At 42.5% G+C, this 16,621-nt stretch overlaps 1 protein-coding gene across 1 annotated transcript in view; it reads left to right on the top strand.

The window, feature by feature from the left end:
* The window catches only part of LOC112235152 (ATR interacting protein), a 38,444-nt gene that overhangs the window by 2,180 nt on the left and 19,643 nt on the right, over positions 1-16,621 (top strand). The window contains exons 2-5 of the mRNA XM_042324915.1: positions 6,067-6,143; positions 6,319-6,489; positions 7,860-7,978; positions 14,775-14,950. Coding sequence (XP_042180849.1) covers positions 6,067-6,143; positions 6,319-6,489; positions 7,860-7,978; positions 14,775-14,950 — 543 coding nt within the window. The remainder of the gene's footprint in view (positions 1-6,066; positions 6,144-6,318; positions 6,490-7,859; positions 7,979-14,774; positions 14,951-16,621) is intronic.

The following is a 16,621-nucleotide window of genomic DNA, read 5'->3' as shown; positions in this document are numbered from 1 at the left end:
AGGCTGCTTACCACTCTCTCCCAAAATACATCATCCAGGAGGATCCTCTTGATGGGGCTGTCCATATCGGCAGACTGTGATATGGCCATTTCTTGGAGAGACTCCTTCCCCTCCAGGGAACTGTCAAACATGATAACACCACCTCGACGGGTGTTGCTGGGCAGCTTCAATGTGGTGCTCTTATTCTTCTCACTTTGCTTGGTGAGGTAGATTGCTGCTACAACTTGATGACCCGTCACATACCTAACCATTTCCTTGGCTCTCTTGTAGAGTGTATCCATTGTTTTCAGGGCCATGATGTCCTTGAGGAGCAGTTTCAATGCATGAGCAGCACAGCCAATGGGTGTGATGTGAGGGTAGGACTCCTCCACTTGAGACCAAGCAGCCTTCATGTTCACAGCATTGTCTGTCACCAGTGCAAATACCTTCTGTGGTCCAAGGTCATTGATGACTGCCTTCAGCTCATCTGCAATGTAGAGACAGAGACCAAATTAGTAGATAAAGCATGTCTGGTTGGAGGGATGCATGCTGGGTGAAGAACATTCAGAAATCTCTTCCAATACACATTGCCTGTGAGCACCAGAGGTGAACCAGTTGCATACACAGCTCGAGCAAGACAATCATCATCATTTCCCTGACTACATTCTTCATTGAGTCCAAAAAACTTCTGATTCCAGAAGGACCATGAGCTGTTCCTATCGATAAGGTGTCTGATTCATCATTTTCACCTTGAATCTAAGTAGAGGGACTTTTGTCAGAGGTTGCTTATTGTGAGTGTTGAGGGAACTTTATTTTTATTTTTATTTTACCTTTATTTAACCAGGCAAGTCAGTTAAGAACAAATTCTTATTTTACTGACGGCCTAGGAACAGTGGGTGAACTGCCTGTTCAGGGGCAGAACGACAGATTTGTACCTTGTCAGCTCGTAACCTTCCGGTTACTAGTCCAACGCTCTAACCACTAGGCTACCCTATGCACTTGGCCAGATGATTCTGCGTCTTTGTTGCATTCTTCACATGATTTGGCACAGTATTTGCAAATGTACACTGCTTTTGCTTCTACCTTAGCTGCAGTGAAAAGTCTCCACACATCAGATAGTACCTGTGGCATTTTCCTGTAAAGATTAGGAAAAAAATGAGTAAAGAAAACACAAATATAATTCCATGTACAGATAAATAGTTAAGCAGTTAAATTAAACAACTCCTTTGTAAGATAAATGTTTTACAATGAAACATGTATGGAAACAGGTGAATTAACACTCAGTTAGCAGGCTCAGTTAGCAGGCCCAGTTAGCAGGCTCAAGCAAGCTAAAACCCACATGGTAGCAAAAACTAACTAGCAGAAATGGTAAACAAGTTAGAAATGATTTAAACACACTTTGCTGTAGGCTACTATTTACTAGTTAACAAAAAATCATGTATGTCTAATAAAATATATTCACCCCACCCAGTATTGTAATCAAAACTTACCAGAAAGCATGTAGTCCTTGGCTCAGACAGTGTAGTAGTGTGGGCTCAATAGCATCTGGTTAGTGTGCAAGATCTTGAGGATCAGCTGTACATGTGATGGAAGAATGCACTGTGCATGTGATGGAGGAATGCACTGTGCATGTGATGGAGGAATGCACTGTGCATGTGATGGAGGAATGCACTGTGCATGTGATGGAGGAATGCACTGTGCATGTGATGGAGGAATGCACTGTGCATGTGATGGAGGAATGCACTGTGCATGTGATGGAGGAATGCACTGTGCATGTGATGGAGGAATGCACTGTGCATGTGATGGAGGAATGCACTGTGCATGTGATGGAGGAATGCACTGTGCATGTGATGGAGGAATGCACTGTGCATGTGATGGAGGAATGCACTGTGCATGTGATGGAGGAATGCACTGTGCATGCAGAGGGTTGCAATTCCATTGAATTGAGGATAGTTTAACCAAGATATGCCACAAGACCTAGAATTGCCTTAAGTGTATCCCACAAAAAAAGGTTCACTGTTATAAGCTAACTTTTTTTGATGAATTTCAGCAGAATTCCCAGGCTTAACTTCCCATGGAACATTTCCGGAAAGTTTCCCAGCCCTTTGCAACTCTAGGTGTGCCGCCTTAAAAGTTTATTTGTGGAATTTCTTTCCTTCTTATAGTGTTTGAGCCAATCAGTTGTCTTGTGACAAGGTAGGGGGGTTTACAGAAGATAGCCCTATTTGATAAAATACCAAGTACATATTAGAGTTCAAGTAACCGACACATCTCAACATCAACTGTTCAGAGGAGACTGCGTGAATCAGGCCTTCGTGGTCGAATTGCTGCAAAGAAACCATTACTAAAGACACCAATAAGAAGAAGAGACTTGTTTGGGCCAAGAAACACGAGCAATGGACATTAGTCCGGTGGAAATTTGTCCTTTTGGTCTGATGAGTCCAAATTGGAGATTTTTGGTTCCAACCGCCTTGTCTTTGTGAGTGAACGGATGATCTCCGCATGTGTGGTTCCCACTGTGAAGAATGGAGGAGGAGGTGTGATGGTGTGGGGGTGCTTTGCTGGTGACACTGTGATTTATTTAGAATTCAAGGAACACTTTAGCAGCATGGCTACCACAACATTCAGCAGCGATACGCCATCCCATCTTGTTGGCGCTTAGTGGGACTATGACCCAACACACCTCCAGGCAGTGTACGGGCTATTTGACCAAGAAGGAGAGTGATGGAGTGCTGCATCAGATGATCTGGCCTCCACAATCACCTGACCTCAACACAATTGAGATTGGGATGAGTCGGACCACAAGGAAAAGCAGCCAACAAGTGCTCAGCATATGTGGGAACTCCTTCAAGACTGTTGGAAAAACATTCCAGGTGAAGCTGGTTGAGAGAAAGCCAAGAGTGTTTAAAGTTGTCATCAAGGCAAAGGGTGGCTACTTTGAAGAATCTAAAATATTTTTTTGGGTTACTACATGATTCCATATGTTATTTCATATATATAAAATCTTATTCCATTACTCAACAATATGAACACAGATCTAATTAAATTGAATAATCTTCCCATAAATCTTACAGGTAGAATAAAGGTCTTTAGAACGGCATGGCTGCCAAAGTTTTATTTTCGGTATTTCCAATTACCCCACCGAAGACATTATTTTTAAAAAGTATACTCGGTCATTTTTAATTTGTAATGAATATCCGAAACATACAATATACTTGCATTGAAGCCGCAACTACACCACACCAGTCATCCAACAGACTCCCATTCAGAGTGACACACGGAAGCATCCAATGCCCATCTCAAGGGCACGAGTCAATGCCCATCTCAAGGGCACGTTGACAGATCTCCCACCAGGCCGAAAAAATGTGAACCCGAACCCTGCAAGACCCCCAATTCCCCAATAGCTGTCCCTCAACCATCTGAGACCAATCCCACATTCCCCCCAGAAGAAAATAAATAAAATATATTTTTTAATACTATTAATTTCATTCCCTGCCCCCAAGACCTACCCCCCATACACCAAGAACCAAGAAAATCAACTAAAGAGAAAGAAAAAAACAAGACAAATGCACACAAAAAATAAAGAATTAAATACAAAAAAAAACTAGGGACATCAAGGACAACTAAAATCATAACAACAATGCTAACTGTATATGTTTGAGTGCACTATTACGTGAGTATGTTTTATTTTGACTTTATTTTTGACTTTTTTCTTTGACCATCATTCTAACTCCCGCACAGCAACTCCACTCCCACTCCAATTCCACATCCCAACCCTCAGCTTCCCTCTGCCCAACCCAACTCTCTCTGCTGGCCACCCTCTTTGGATTTCTACGCAACATATATCTTTCAACTATGCTGTGAAGTTTAACGTACAATTTCAATCTATCTAATCAAATAGAATCCACAGATTGCGAGTTGAAGATAAGTACTTTTACTAAGAGTATTATTAATTGACTGACCTGGTCTCTCCAGATCTCCTAACAGTACTATTTCTAGGGTCAATTTTAGATCAATGCTATGCATTTTTCAACCATTCCTGAATCTGAGACCAGAAACAGGCTACCTGAGGGCAATACCAAAATAAATGGTCTATTGATTCTGTATCCTCACAACAAAATCTGCAGGGCTTGGATGATATTATGCCCCAAATATTCAACATTTTGTTGCTGGCAAGAATTCTTTATAATCATTTTAGCTGAAAAGTACGAGGTCTTGAATCTTGCATTGTTTTATATATCAACTCGTACATCGGAAATATCTTATTTTGATATCTGTATGGCACAGTTGTCAACATCCTGGTCCTCAAATGAAACTCTGATACTTTCCTATTTATGCTATTTTTATTCCTCCGCCAGTTTCGATCCTTTATATTGGGCAGACAGACCAGTTCCCTACTTCCTCCCGCTGCCACCTGCCTCCTCCATTTTGGGGGTAATGCTGTAATCAATTGGCTGTAATCTTGGATTGAGCAGACCTTCCCGTACAATTCTGATAACTCCACGAAGGACATAACTCTGACATTTGACCATTCCAATTTACAATATAATTTAAAAACAAAATACCCTTAAAACATCTTTCCCATAAATACAGGTATTTTATCAACCAGCACATTTGAGTTCAGCCATAATATTTGTTCTATCTTTTCAGGGGAATGAAATTGAAATTGTAACCAGCTCTGCAATGCTTGTTTGAAAAAGAGACGTACTTTGAAAAAAGTATAATTTCAATTCATCGAAAATGAAACATGGCAATCTGCACAAAGGCAAAAAGGCCATTTTTAAACAATAGATGATATTTTCTTAGTAATCTAGTAATCTACCATTTAGGGTTCAAGTAAAACTTTTGAATAAGTGAAGCTTTTCGAGAGGTGTAGTGCTTTTATATTTAATAATCTCGACCCATCCAATTCATATTCATCATATAGTTAGGCATGCTTTATTTTGTCTGGTTTAGGATCCCAGATAAAGTTAAATCTTTTTTTCTCATATGATTAAAAAAACTAATTATCTGGAGTAAGTGAGTAAACTCACTAAGGAATTAATCTGGGAAATTTTTCCGTAAATGGACAGGCATTTACCTCTCCATGGTTACACGGATCTTGTCTATTTTTACAACTTTTCTATTGAAATTCAACGTGGAGAGCTTATTTATATATTTTGTGATATAAATACCAAGTATGTCTACTTCACCATCAGCCAATTTTATAGGTAAACTGCAGGGTAATGTAAAAGTTGTATTTTTTTAAAGATCCAATACGTATTATTGAACACTTTTCATAATTAGGTTTTAGTCCAGAGAGTACAGAAAAGTTATCTAGATATTCAATGAGATGTTGCAGGGATCTAGCTTGCGGACTTAATATAAAACTTGAGTCATCAGCATACATGAACTCCTTTGTTTTTAAGCCTTGGGTTTCTAATCCTCTAATGTTGTTATTGGATCTGATTTTAATAGCTAGCATTTCGATGGCCATAACGAATAGGTATGGTGACAGCGGACACCCTTGTTTAACTCCTCTTGACAATTCAAAACTCTCTGAGAAGTAGCCGTTATTTACTATTTTACACCTGGGGTTGCTATACATTATTTCTACCCATTTTATAAGAGAATCACCGAAATGGAAAAAAAACAGGCATTTATAAATAAAATCCAGTCTTACTTTATCAAATGCCTTTTCAAAATCCGCTATAAATACCAGGCCTGGCTTCTTAGATGTTTCATGATGTTCTATTATTTCTAGTAGTTGTCGTATATTATCTCCAATGTATTGTCCATGTAAAAAACCTGTCTGATCAGGATGAACAATACCTGGTAAAACCCTTTTTATTCTGCTATGCATTTTGCTAGTATTTTTGCATCCCAACATTGAAGTGTACGAGGCCTCCAGTTTTTTTTGATAGACTGGGTCTTTATATTGCGATCTGGGTCTTGTTTTAATAATAGTGAAATCAGTCCCTTCGCATTTCATAGTTTTGATGTCTTCACTATTATTCTACGATATAGAAAATAGTAAAAATAAAGAAATATTGTCCTCTTGTTCTTCCATTCCTGACAGAATATATATTGTCCTTTTTGTTTTTGCAGGGAACAGACATCAGTCTAAGACTGACGGGGAGCATTTAAAGCAACTGGAAGCCCAACAAGCAGACCTCCAGAAAAAGGTAGTAAACTGATATCCCGAGTTGTGAAACTCAAATCCAGGAAAGTCTCGTGACATATATTCACATTGCTAGTTTATTTTTAAGAAATCTCAGCATGCTCAATATCATGTTTGGCTCGTCAAAATCAAATAATACAGTGTGGAATATGACAGTGTGATGTGGTGGTGTTCTCCAGCTAAAGGAGGTAGAGGAGGAGATCCTGATGAAGAACGGAGAGATCAGAGTGCTGCGTGACTCCCTCAGGGTCGCCCAGCAGGAGAAGGAGACGCAAAGACAGGCTCAGCTCCTCCTGGAGAGGGAGAAGAGAGACACTCAGAGCGAGAAGGAGAAGGAGCTCTCCAAGAAGGTAGATGTCCCAAGTCGTTTTTTGATTCTGTACGACTATCAAACCCCGATGTGTTACGAAACTACCTTTTACACACTATCCTGCCGAGTCTGAACTAGAGTTGCAAAATTCCAGTAACTTTCTCAAATTTCCCAGAAATCCTGGTTGTAATTTATCAGGTATCAGGAGGGAATAAGCAGGACATCCAGAATCCTCCAGCCTGGATTTCTGTAAAGCCTGGTCCTTTTTTTTTTTGCATAGTTACAGGAATTTTGCAACCCTATGCCGACCCAAACCGTATGTAATGTAAGCTCACTCCACTGCACACTGACACCCGTTACAGTGGAGGAAGCTAAACTGTTAGCATCACACTGACCCCCGTTACAGTGGAGGAAGCTAAACTGTTAGCATCACACTGACCCCCGTTACAGTGGAGGAAGCTAAACTGTTAGCATCACACTGACCCCCGTTACAGTGGAGGAAGCTAAACTGTTAGCATCACACTGACACCCATCACACTGTGGAGGAAGCTAAACTGTTACAGTGGAGGAAGCTAAACTGTTAGCATCACACTGACCCCGTTATCAGTGGAGGAAGCTAGCATCACTGTTAGCATCACTGACCCCCGTTACAGTGGAGGAAGCTAAACTGTTAGCATCACACTGACACCCTGTTACAGTGTGGAGGAAGCTAAACTGTTAGCATCACACTGACACCCGTTACAGTGGAGGAAGCTAAACTGTTAGCATCACACTGACACCCGTTACAGTGAGGACGCTAAACTGTTAGCATCACACTGACACCCGTTACAGTGGAGGAAGCTAAACTGTTAGCATCACACTGACCCCTGTTACAGTGGAGGAAGCTAAACTGTTAGCATCACACTGACACCCGTTACAGTGGAGGAAGCTAAACTGTTAGCAGCACCTTGAAGTCAGTTTCGGGTGAAGGGGTATCTCATCCTTTACTTGTCTTACACAAGGTGATGAGCCACTGCTTTATGGTTTACATGAAATCTTTCTCATCCATTCTCGCTGATATTGTATGCATCCCAAATAGTGCCCCATTATACTATTAATTAGAGCCCTATGTAGTGCACTATAAAGGGAATAGGGTACCTTTTGGGTTTTCTGATGACCATCTAACCCATTGGTTTGTCTGGCTGTATTTTGACCATCTAACCCATTGGTTTGTCTGGTTGTATTTCGTTATGATGGTTTTCTGATGACCATCTAACCCATTGGTTTGTCTGGCTGTATTTTGACGCTCCAACCTATCCATCCTCTGTGTGTGAGTCTTACCGTTGGAAAAAAGCAGAATACAAGTTTCCGTTGGACGTCTGTGTACAATTGGACAATAAAGTCCATCTGTTTCTTCTAATGTGTCCGCAGGTGCAGTCCCTGCTGTCTGAGCTGCACTTCAAAGAGGCTGAGATGAACGAGATGAAGACTAAACTACAGAACGCAGAGAAAGGAAGGAAAGCAGTGGCTTCACCTGTCCCCAGAAACAGGTACCCAAACACACACACCTGTCCCCCGAAACAGGTACCCAAACACACACACCTGTCCCCAGAAACAGGTACCTAAACACACACAGCTGTAACCAGAAACAGGTACCCAAACACACTCACCTGTAACCAGAAACAGGTACCCAAACACACACACCTGTCCCCAGAAACAGGTACCCAAACACACACACCTGTCACCTGTCTCTTCGGGTCGACCAGTCGTTCTGTATATGATATGTAATGAGATGATTGGACCAGAGAGCACACAGGAAAAGTATGCGGACCAATGATTTTCAGGCAGACATTAGACCTTTTCCAACCTGGGAGGGTTAGCTATTGTCTTTATTTTGTTATGACTTTACAAAAGTGGATCAGGATTCTCACCAAAGAATGTAAGAGAGGTACTGCTCCACCTTGTAGACTGGCTGCGCCATTTGACTTTATTTATTATTATATAAGGCAATATTTAGCTTTCGGTTGCTGGAAATGGATAGATTGCAGGATTTTACAATATTTGCTTATTATTCCTGCACACAGCTCTGTCAAGTTGGTTGTTGACAGTTGCTAGACTGACATTTTCAGGTCTTTGCCATAGATTTTCTAGCCGATGTAAGTCCAAACTGTAACTCGGCCCCTCAGGAACATTCAATGTTATCTTGGTTAAACAACTCCTGTTTAGATTAGGCCTTGTGTTTTAGGTTATTGTCCTGTTGAAAGGTAAATTCATTCTCCCAGTGTCTGGTGGAAAGCAGACATACCCAAGGTTTCCTGTAGGATTTTTCTTGTGCTTAGCTCTATTCTGTTTATCTAAAAATTTAAAAAACTAGTCTTGTCCTTGTTGATGACAAGCATACCAAATATATTAAGGAGGATGGGATCCAACCAAATCATCTGGGTTCCTGGATCCTTTCACAGCGTTATAAGGCTGCGTTGAGACATTGATTTACCAATGACCCAAACCCAGCTCAGTTAATCCCCACCATTGAGACACTGAGTCATCATAATGCTTCAGCAAATGTACATTATCCCAGGGGTGATGGAAGACACAATGTAAGTAACCTAATGTATGTCCCTCTAACTGCCCTGAATGCCTCTGATCCTACAGCTATTGTATGCAGTAATCATGAGCCTATGAACCAGAGTTATACTGCTAGCACTGAGGTGGTGTGCCCTAGGAGGAAGTCCACTGTGTGCAGCTCACCCTGCAATAACATGAGCATGTCTACTTCTGCTATTCTTCCCAGTAAAGCAATGAAAACAATCAAGCACCCCAGAAAAGTGCTAAAAATAGCCCACGTAAACATATGTAGCTTAAGAAACAAGGTTCATGAAGTCAATAATTTGCTAGTAACAGATGACATTCATATTCTGACTATCTCTGAAACTCACTTAGATAATACCTTTGATGATACAGTGGTAGCAATACATGGTTATAACATCTACAGAAAAGACAGAAATGCCAATGGGGGTGGTGCTGTGGTCTATATTCAGAACTACATTCCTGTAAAGCTTAGAGAGGATATCATGTTAAATACTGTTGCTAGAGGTTCATCTGCCTCACCTAAAGCCCATTCTGGTGGGAAGCTGCTATAGACCACCAAGTGCTAACAGTCAGTATCTGGATAATGTTAAATAATGTTGAAGTAATAAGGCTACAGGTTCATCTGCCTCACTTAAAGCCCATTCTGGTGGGAAGCTGCTATAGACCACCAAGTGCTAACAGTCAGTATCTGGATAATGTTAAATAATGTTGAAGTAATAAGGCTACAGGTTCATCTGCCTCACTTAAAGCCCATTCTGGTGGGAAGCTGCTATAGACCACCAAGTGCTAACAGTCAGTATCTGGATAACATGTGTGAAATGCTTGATAATGTATGTGATATCAACAGAGAGGTATATTTTCTGGGTGATTTCAATATTGACTGGCTCTCATCAAGCTGCCCACTCAAGAAAATGCTTGAATCTGTAACCAGTGCCCGCATCCTGGTTCAGGTTATCAGTCAACCTACCAGGGTAGTTACAAACAGCACAGGAAGGAAATCATCAACATGTATTGATCACATCTTTACTAATGCTGCAGAAATGTGCTGTAAAGCAGTATCCAGATCCATCAGAAGTAATGATCACAATATAGTAGCCATATCTAGGAAAAGCAACGTTCCAAAGGCTGGGCCTAATATAGTGTATAAGAGGTCAGGCTGGGCCTAATATAGTGTATAAGAGGTCCGGCTGGGCCTAATATAGTGTACAAGAGGTCAGGCTGGGCCTAATATAGTGTACAAGAGGTCAGGCTGGGCCTAATATAGTGTACAAGAGGTCAGGCTGGGCCTAATATAGTGTATAAGAGGTCCGGCTGGGCCTAATATAGTGTACAAGAGGTCAGGCTGGGCCTAATATAGTGTACAAGAGGTCAGGCTGGGCCTAATATAGTGTACAAGAGGTCATAAAATATGTTTTGTAGTGATTCCTATGTTGATGTAAAGAATATTTGTTCCGTGGTGTGTAATGAGGAGCAACTAGACGCTGCACTTGACACATGAATGAAATTGCTTATCCCAGTTAAAGCATAAACCCATTAAGAAAATGACTGTAAAAACTGTTAAATCCCATTGATAAGGAATTGAAAAATTGTATGTTTTAGAGGGATGAGGCAAAGGGAATGGCATAAGTCTGGCTGCACAACCGATTTTGGCAAACGTACTGCAAATTGATAAATCATGTGACTAAACTGAATAAAAGAAGAAGAAACTACACTATGAAACAAAGATAAATAATATAAAGAATTGTAGTATAAATCTTTGGAGCACCTTAAATACATTTTGGGCAAAAAGGCAAACTCAGCTCCATCATTCATTGAATCAGATGACTCATTCATCACAAAACCCACTGATATTGCCAACTACTTTAATGATTTTTTATTGGCAAGATTAGCAAATTTGGACATGACATGCCAGCAATAAATGCCGACACTACACATCCAAGTATATCTGACCAAATTACGAAAGACAAACATTGTCATTTTGAATTTCACAAATGTAGTGTGAAAGAGGTGCATTTCTGTTGTCTGTCAACAATGACAAGCCATCGGGGTCTGACAACTTGGATGGAAAATTACTGAGGATAATAGTGGACAATATTACATCTTCAATTTCATCCTATTAGAAAGTGTGTGTCCTCAGGCCTGGAGGGAAGCTAAAGTCATTCCACTACCTAAGAATAGTAAAGCCCCCTTTACTGGCTCAAATAGCCGACCAATCAGCCTGTTACCAACCCTTAGTAAACATCTGGGAAAAACGGTGTTTGACCAGATACAATGCTATTTTGCAGTAAACAAATTGACAACAGACTTTCAGCACGCTGATAGGGAGGGCCTTTCACATGCATGGCACTTACACAAATGACTGATGATTGGCTGAGATAAATTGATGATAAGAAGATTGTGGGGGCTGTCTTATTATACTTCAGCGTGGCTTTTGACATTATTCATCATAGTCTGCTGCTGGAAAAACGTATCAGTTATGCCTTAACACCCCCTGCTATAATGTGGATAAAGAGTTACCTGTCTAACAGAACACAGAGGGTGTTCTGGCTTTACACCCCCTGCTATAATGTGGATGAAGAGTTACCTGTCTAACAGAACACAGAGGGTGTTCTGGCTTTACACCCCCTGCTATAATGTGGATGAAGAGTTACCTGTCTAACAGAACACAGAGGGTGTTCTGGCTTTACACCCCCTGCTATAATGTGGATAAAGAGTTACCTGTCTAACAGAACACAGAGGGTGTTCTTTAACGGAAGCCTCTCTAACAAAATCCAGGTAGAATCAGGAATTCCTCAGGGCAGCTGTCTAGGCCCCTTACTTTTTACAGTCTTTACTAACGACATGCCAAAGGCCAGTGTGTCTATGTATGCGGATCACTCAACACTATATACGTCAGCTACTACAGCGACTGAAATGACTGCAACATTTAACAAAGAGTTAGTTTCAGAGTGGCAAGGAATAAGTTAGTCCTAAAAACAGAGCATTTTATTTGGGACAAATCATTCACTAAACCCTGAACCTCAACAAAATATTGTAATGAATAATGTGGAAATTGAGCACGTTGAGGTGACTAAACTGCTTGGAGTAACCCTGGATTGTAAACTGTCATGGTCAAAACATATTGATACAGTAGCAAACAGTAGCTTAGATGGGGAGAAGTCTGTCTATAATAAAGCGCTGCTCTGCCTTCTTAACAGCACTATCAACAGGGCAACCATTAATAATATGCACGTAATCTCTCCTGGCTGAAAGTGGAGGAGAGATTGACTTTCATCACTACTTACATTCATGAGAGGAGTTGACATGTTGAATGTTTGAACTACTAACACACAGCTCAGACATCCATACATACCCCACAAGACATGCCACCAGAGGTCTTTTCAGACTCCCCAAGTATAGAACAGACTGTGGGAGGCGCACAGTACTACATAGAGCCAGGACTACATGGAACTCTATTCCACATCAAATAACTGATGCAAGTAGTAGAATCAGTAGAATTTTTTTATAAATACACCTTATGGAACAGCGGGTACTGCGAAGAGGCACAAACATATGCACTACACACACACACACACACACACACACACACACACACACACACACACACACATGGATTTTGTGTTGTAGATATGTGGTAGAAGAGTAGTGGCCTGAGGGCGCACACTTAATGTGTTGTGAATGTATTGTAATATTTTTTAATTGTATAAATGCCTTAATTTTGCTGGACCCCAGGAAGAGTAGTTACTGCCTTGGTAGGAACTAATGGGGATCCATATTAAACCCCAGGAATAGTAGTTACTGCCTTGGTAGGAACTAATGGGGATCCATATTAAACCCCAGGAAGAGTAGTTACTGCCTTGGTAGGAACTAATGGGGATCCATATTAAACCCCAGGAATAGTAGTTACTGCCTTGGTAGGAACTAATGGGGATCCATATTAAACCCCAGGAAGAGTAGTTACTGTCTTGGTAGGAACTAATGGGGATCCATATTAAACCCCAGGAAGAGTAGTTACTGTCTTGGTAGGAACTAATGGGGATCCATATTAAACCCCAGGAAGAGTAGTTACTGTCTTGGTAGGAACTAATGGGGATCCATAATAAACCCCAGGAAGAGTAGCTACTGCCTTGGTAGGAACTAATGGGGATCCATAATAAACCCCAGGAAGAGTAGCTACTGCCTTGGTAGGAACTAATGGGGATCCATAATAAACCCCAGGAAGAGTAGCTACTGCCTTGGTAGGAACTAATGGGGATCCATAATAAACCCCAGGAAGAGTAGCTACTGCCTTGACAGGAACTAATGGGGATCCATAATAAACCCCAGGAAGAGTAGCTACTGCCTTGACAGGAACTAATGGGGATCCATAATAAACCCCAGGAAGAGTAGCTACTGCCTTGACAGGAACTAATGGGGATCCATAATAAACCCCAGGAAGAGTAGCTACTGCCTTGACAGGAACTAATGGGGATCCATAATAAACCCCAGGAAGAGTAGCTACTGCCTTGGCAGGAACTAATGGGGATCCATAATAAACCCCAGGAAGAGTAGCTACTGCCTTGGCAGGAACTAATGGGGATCCATAATAAACCCCAGGAAGAGTAGCTGCTGCCTTGGAAGGAACTAATGGGGATCCATAATAAATACAAATACCTATAAAATAATGCTTGAAAATATGAAGTACTCAGTGATGTGTTGGATTTGCCCCAAACATAACGCTTTGTGTTCAGGACTTAAAGTGAATTTCTTTGTTTTGCAGTTTTACTTTTGTTGTGCCTTATTGCAAACAGGATTCATGTTTTGGAATATGTTTTATTCTGTACAGGCTTCCTTCTTTTCACTCTGTCAATTAGGTTAGTATTGTGGAGTAACTACAACGTTGTTGATCCATCCTCAGGTTTCTCCCATCACAGCCATTAAACTCTGTAACTGTTTTAAAGTCACCATTGGCCTCATGGTGAAATCCATGAATGGTTTCCTTCCTCTCCGGCAACTGAGTTTGGAAGGACGCCTGTATCTTTGGAGTGACTGGGTGTATTGATACACCATCCAAAATGTAATTAATAACTTCACCATGCTCAAAGGGATATTCAATGTCTGCAGTAGGTGCCCTTCTCTCTAATTCCACTTTGACATTATTGTGGGTAGGCCAGTGACACAAAATCTTAATTTAATAAAATGTTAAATTCAGGCCGCGACACAACAAAAAGTGGAAAAAGTCAAGGGGTGTGAATACTGTGAAGGCTCTGTAACCATTCACTTCCATTCTTCTCCTCTTTTCCCTGGCCTCTCTCACTCCCTCCATCTCACGGATCCAACACACTCTTAGGTCTATGTCCCAAATTGCACCTTATTCCCTATATAGTGCACTAATTTTGACCTGTTTGAAACTCAATGTCTTGTTTTTTTTTTTTTTTTAACCATCTACCAATAGGTGCATTGGAAAACCTCCCTGGTCTTTGTGGTTTGAATTGGTGTTTGAAATTCACTGCGTGACTTAGGGACCGTACACATAATTGTATGTGTTGGGTACAGAAATTAGGTTGTCATTGAAAAATCATGTTAAACACTATTTTACACACAGTGAGTCCATGCAACTTATTATGTGATTTGTTAAGCATGGGTGTAGGCCATTGACACACAATCTCAATTTAATTTATTTTAAATTCAGGCTGTAACACAACAAACTGTGGGGAAAAAGTCACGAGCTGTGTCTAAGTCTGAAGTCTTTTCCCCATTCCCCCTCCCCGTCTCCAGCCCCGGTCTGTCTGGTCCCACTGCCCTGCTGCAGAGTGCCGGTGGTGCCAGCAGCAGCCCTCACTGTGTAGCCATTCCTGGAGGAACAGCCTTCATCACCAAGGAGACGTTTGGTGCCCAGCTGCCCTCTAGGTCAACGCCAGGCAAGACCCCCGGACCAGGACACCTCAGAGACGGTACGGATGATTGGCTAATCGCCTATGGATTATCACATTCCTACCTGCTCCTTCCATTCTAAACCATTGTGTTCCGGAGAGATGTAACATAATTGAAGCTCCTATTTGGTGTGATTAAAAAAAATGTGTATCCCCCTCCGTTGCTATGACGACAAGCCATGTCTCAAGGCTACAAGTTCCACCTGTTACATTTAACTGGGGTCCAGTGTGACTGTTAGTTAGGCCCGTCTGCCTGGGCCAGTGTGACTGTTAGTTAGACCCGTCTGACTGGCCCTGTGTGACTGTTAGTTAGACCCGTCTGACTGGCCCTGTGTGACTGTTAGTTAGGCCCGTCTGCCTGGGCCAGTGTGAATGTTAGTTAGGCCCGTCTGCCTGGGCCAGTGTGACTGTTAGTTAGGCCCGTCTGCCTGGGCCAGTGTGAATGTTAGTTAGGCCCGTCTGCCTGGGCCAGTGTGAATGTTAGTTAGGCCCGTCTGCCTGGGCCAGTGTGACTGTTAGTTAGGCCCGTCTGACTGGCCCTGTGTGACTGTTAGTTAGACCCGTCTGACTGGCCCTGTGTGACTGTTAGTTAGACCCGTCTGACTGGCCCTGTGTGACTGTTAGTTAGACCCGTCAGACTGGCCCTGTGTGACTGTTAGTTAGACCCGTCAGACTGGCCCTGTGTGACTGTTAGTTAGACCCATCTGACTGGCCCTGTGTGACTGTTAGTTAGACCCGTCTGACTGGCCCTGTGTGACTGTTAGTTAGACCCGTCTGACTGGCCCTGTGTGACTGTTAGTTAGACCCGTCTGACTGGGCCAGTGTGACTGTTAGTTAGACCCGTCTGACTGGGCCAGTGTGACTGTTAGTTAGGCCCGTCTGACTGGGCCAGTCTGACTGTTAGTTAGGCCCGTCTGACTGGGCCAGTCTGACTGTTAGTTAGACCCGTCTGACTGGCCCAGTGTCTGTTAGTTAGGCCCGTCTGACTGGGCCAGTGTGACTGTTAGTTAGGCCCGTCTGCCTGGGCCAGTGTGAATGTTAGTTAGGCCCGTCTGCCTGGGCCAGTGTGAATGTTAGTTAGGCCCGTGTGAATGTTAGTTAGGCCCGTCTGCCTGGGCCAGTGTGACTGTTAGTTAGGCCCGTCTGCCTGGCCCAGTGTGAATGTTAGTTAGGCCCGTCTGCCTGGGCCAGTGTGAATGTTAGTTAGGCCCGTCTGCCTGGGCCAGTGTGAATGTTAGTTAGGCCCGTCTGCCTGGGCCAGTGTGACTGTTAGTTAGGCCCGTCTGCCTGGGCCAGTGTGAATGTTAGTTAGGCCCCTCTGCCTGGCCCTGTGTGACTGTTAGTTAGACCCGTCTGACTGGCCCTGTGTGACTGTTAGTTAGACCCGTCTGACTGGGCCAGTGTGACTGTTAGTTAGACCCGTCTGACTGGGCCAGTGTGACTGTTAGTTAGGCCCGTCTGACTGGGCCAGTGTGAATGTTAGTTAGGCCCGTCTGCCTGGGCCAGTGTGAATGTTAGTTAGACCCGTCTGACTGGCCCTGTGTGACTGTTAGTTAGGCCCGTCTGCCTGGGCCAGTGTGACTGTTAGTTAGGCCCGTCTGCCTGGGCCAGTGTGAATGTTAGTTAGGCCCGTCTGCCTGGGCCAGTGTGAATGTTAGTTAGGCCCGTGTGAATGTTAGTTAGGCCCGTCTG

This window comes from Oncorhynchus tshawytscha, linkage group LG07 (genome assembly GCF_018296145.1).
Source record: "Oncorhynchus tshawytscha isolate Ot180627B linkage group LG07, Otsh_v2.0, whole genome shotgun sequence".
In the NCBI taxonomy this organism is placed as follows: domain Eukaryota; kingdom Metazoa; phylum Chordata; class Actinopteri; order Salmoniformes; family Salmonidae; genus Oncorhynchus; species Oncorhynchus tshawytscha.
Note: the sequence above shows the minus strand (reverse complement) of the source record. Positions and strands in the feature narration are given on the sequence as shown.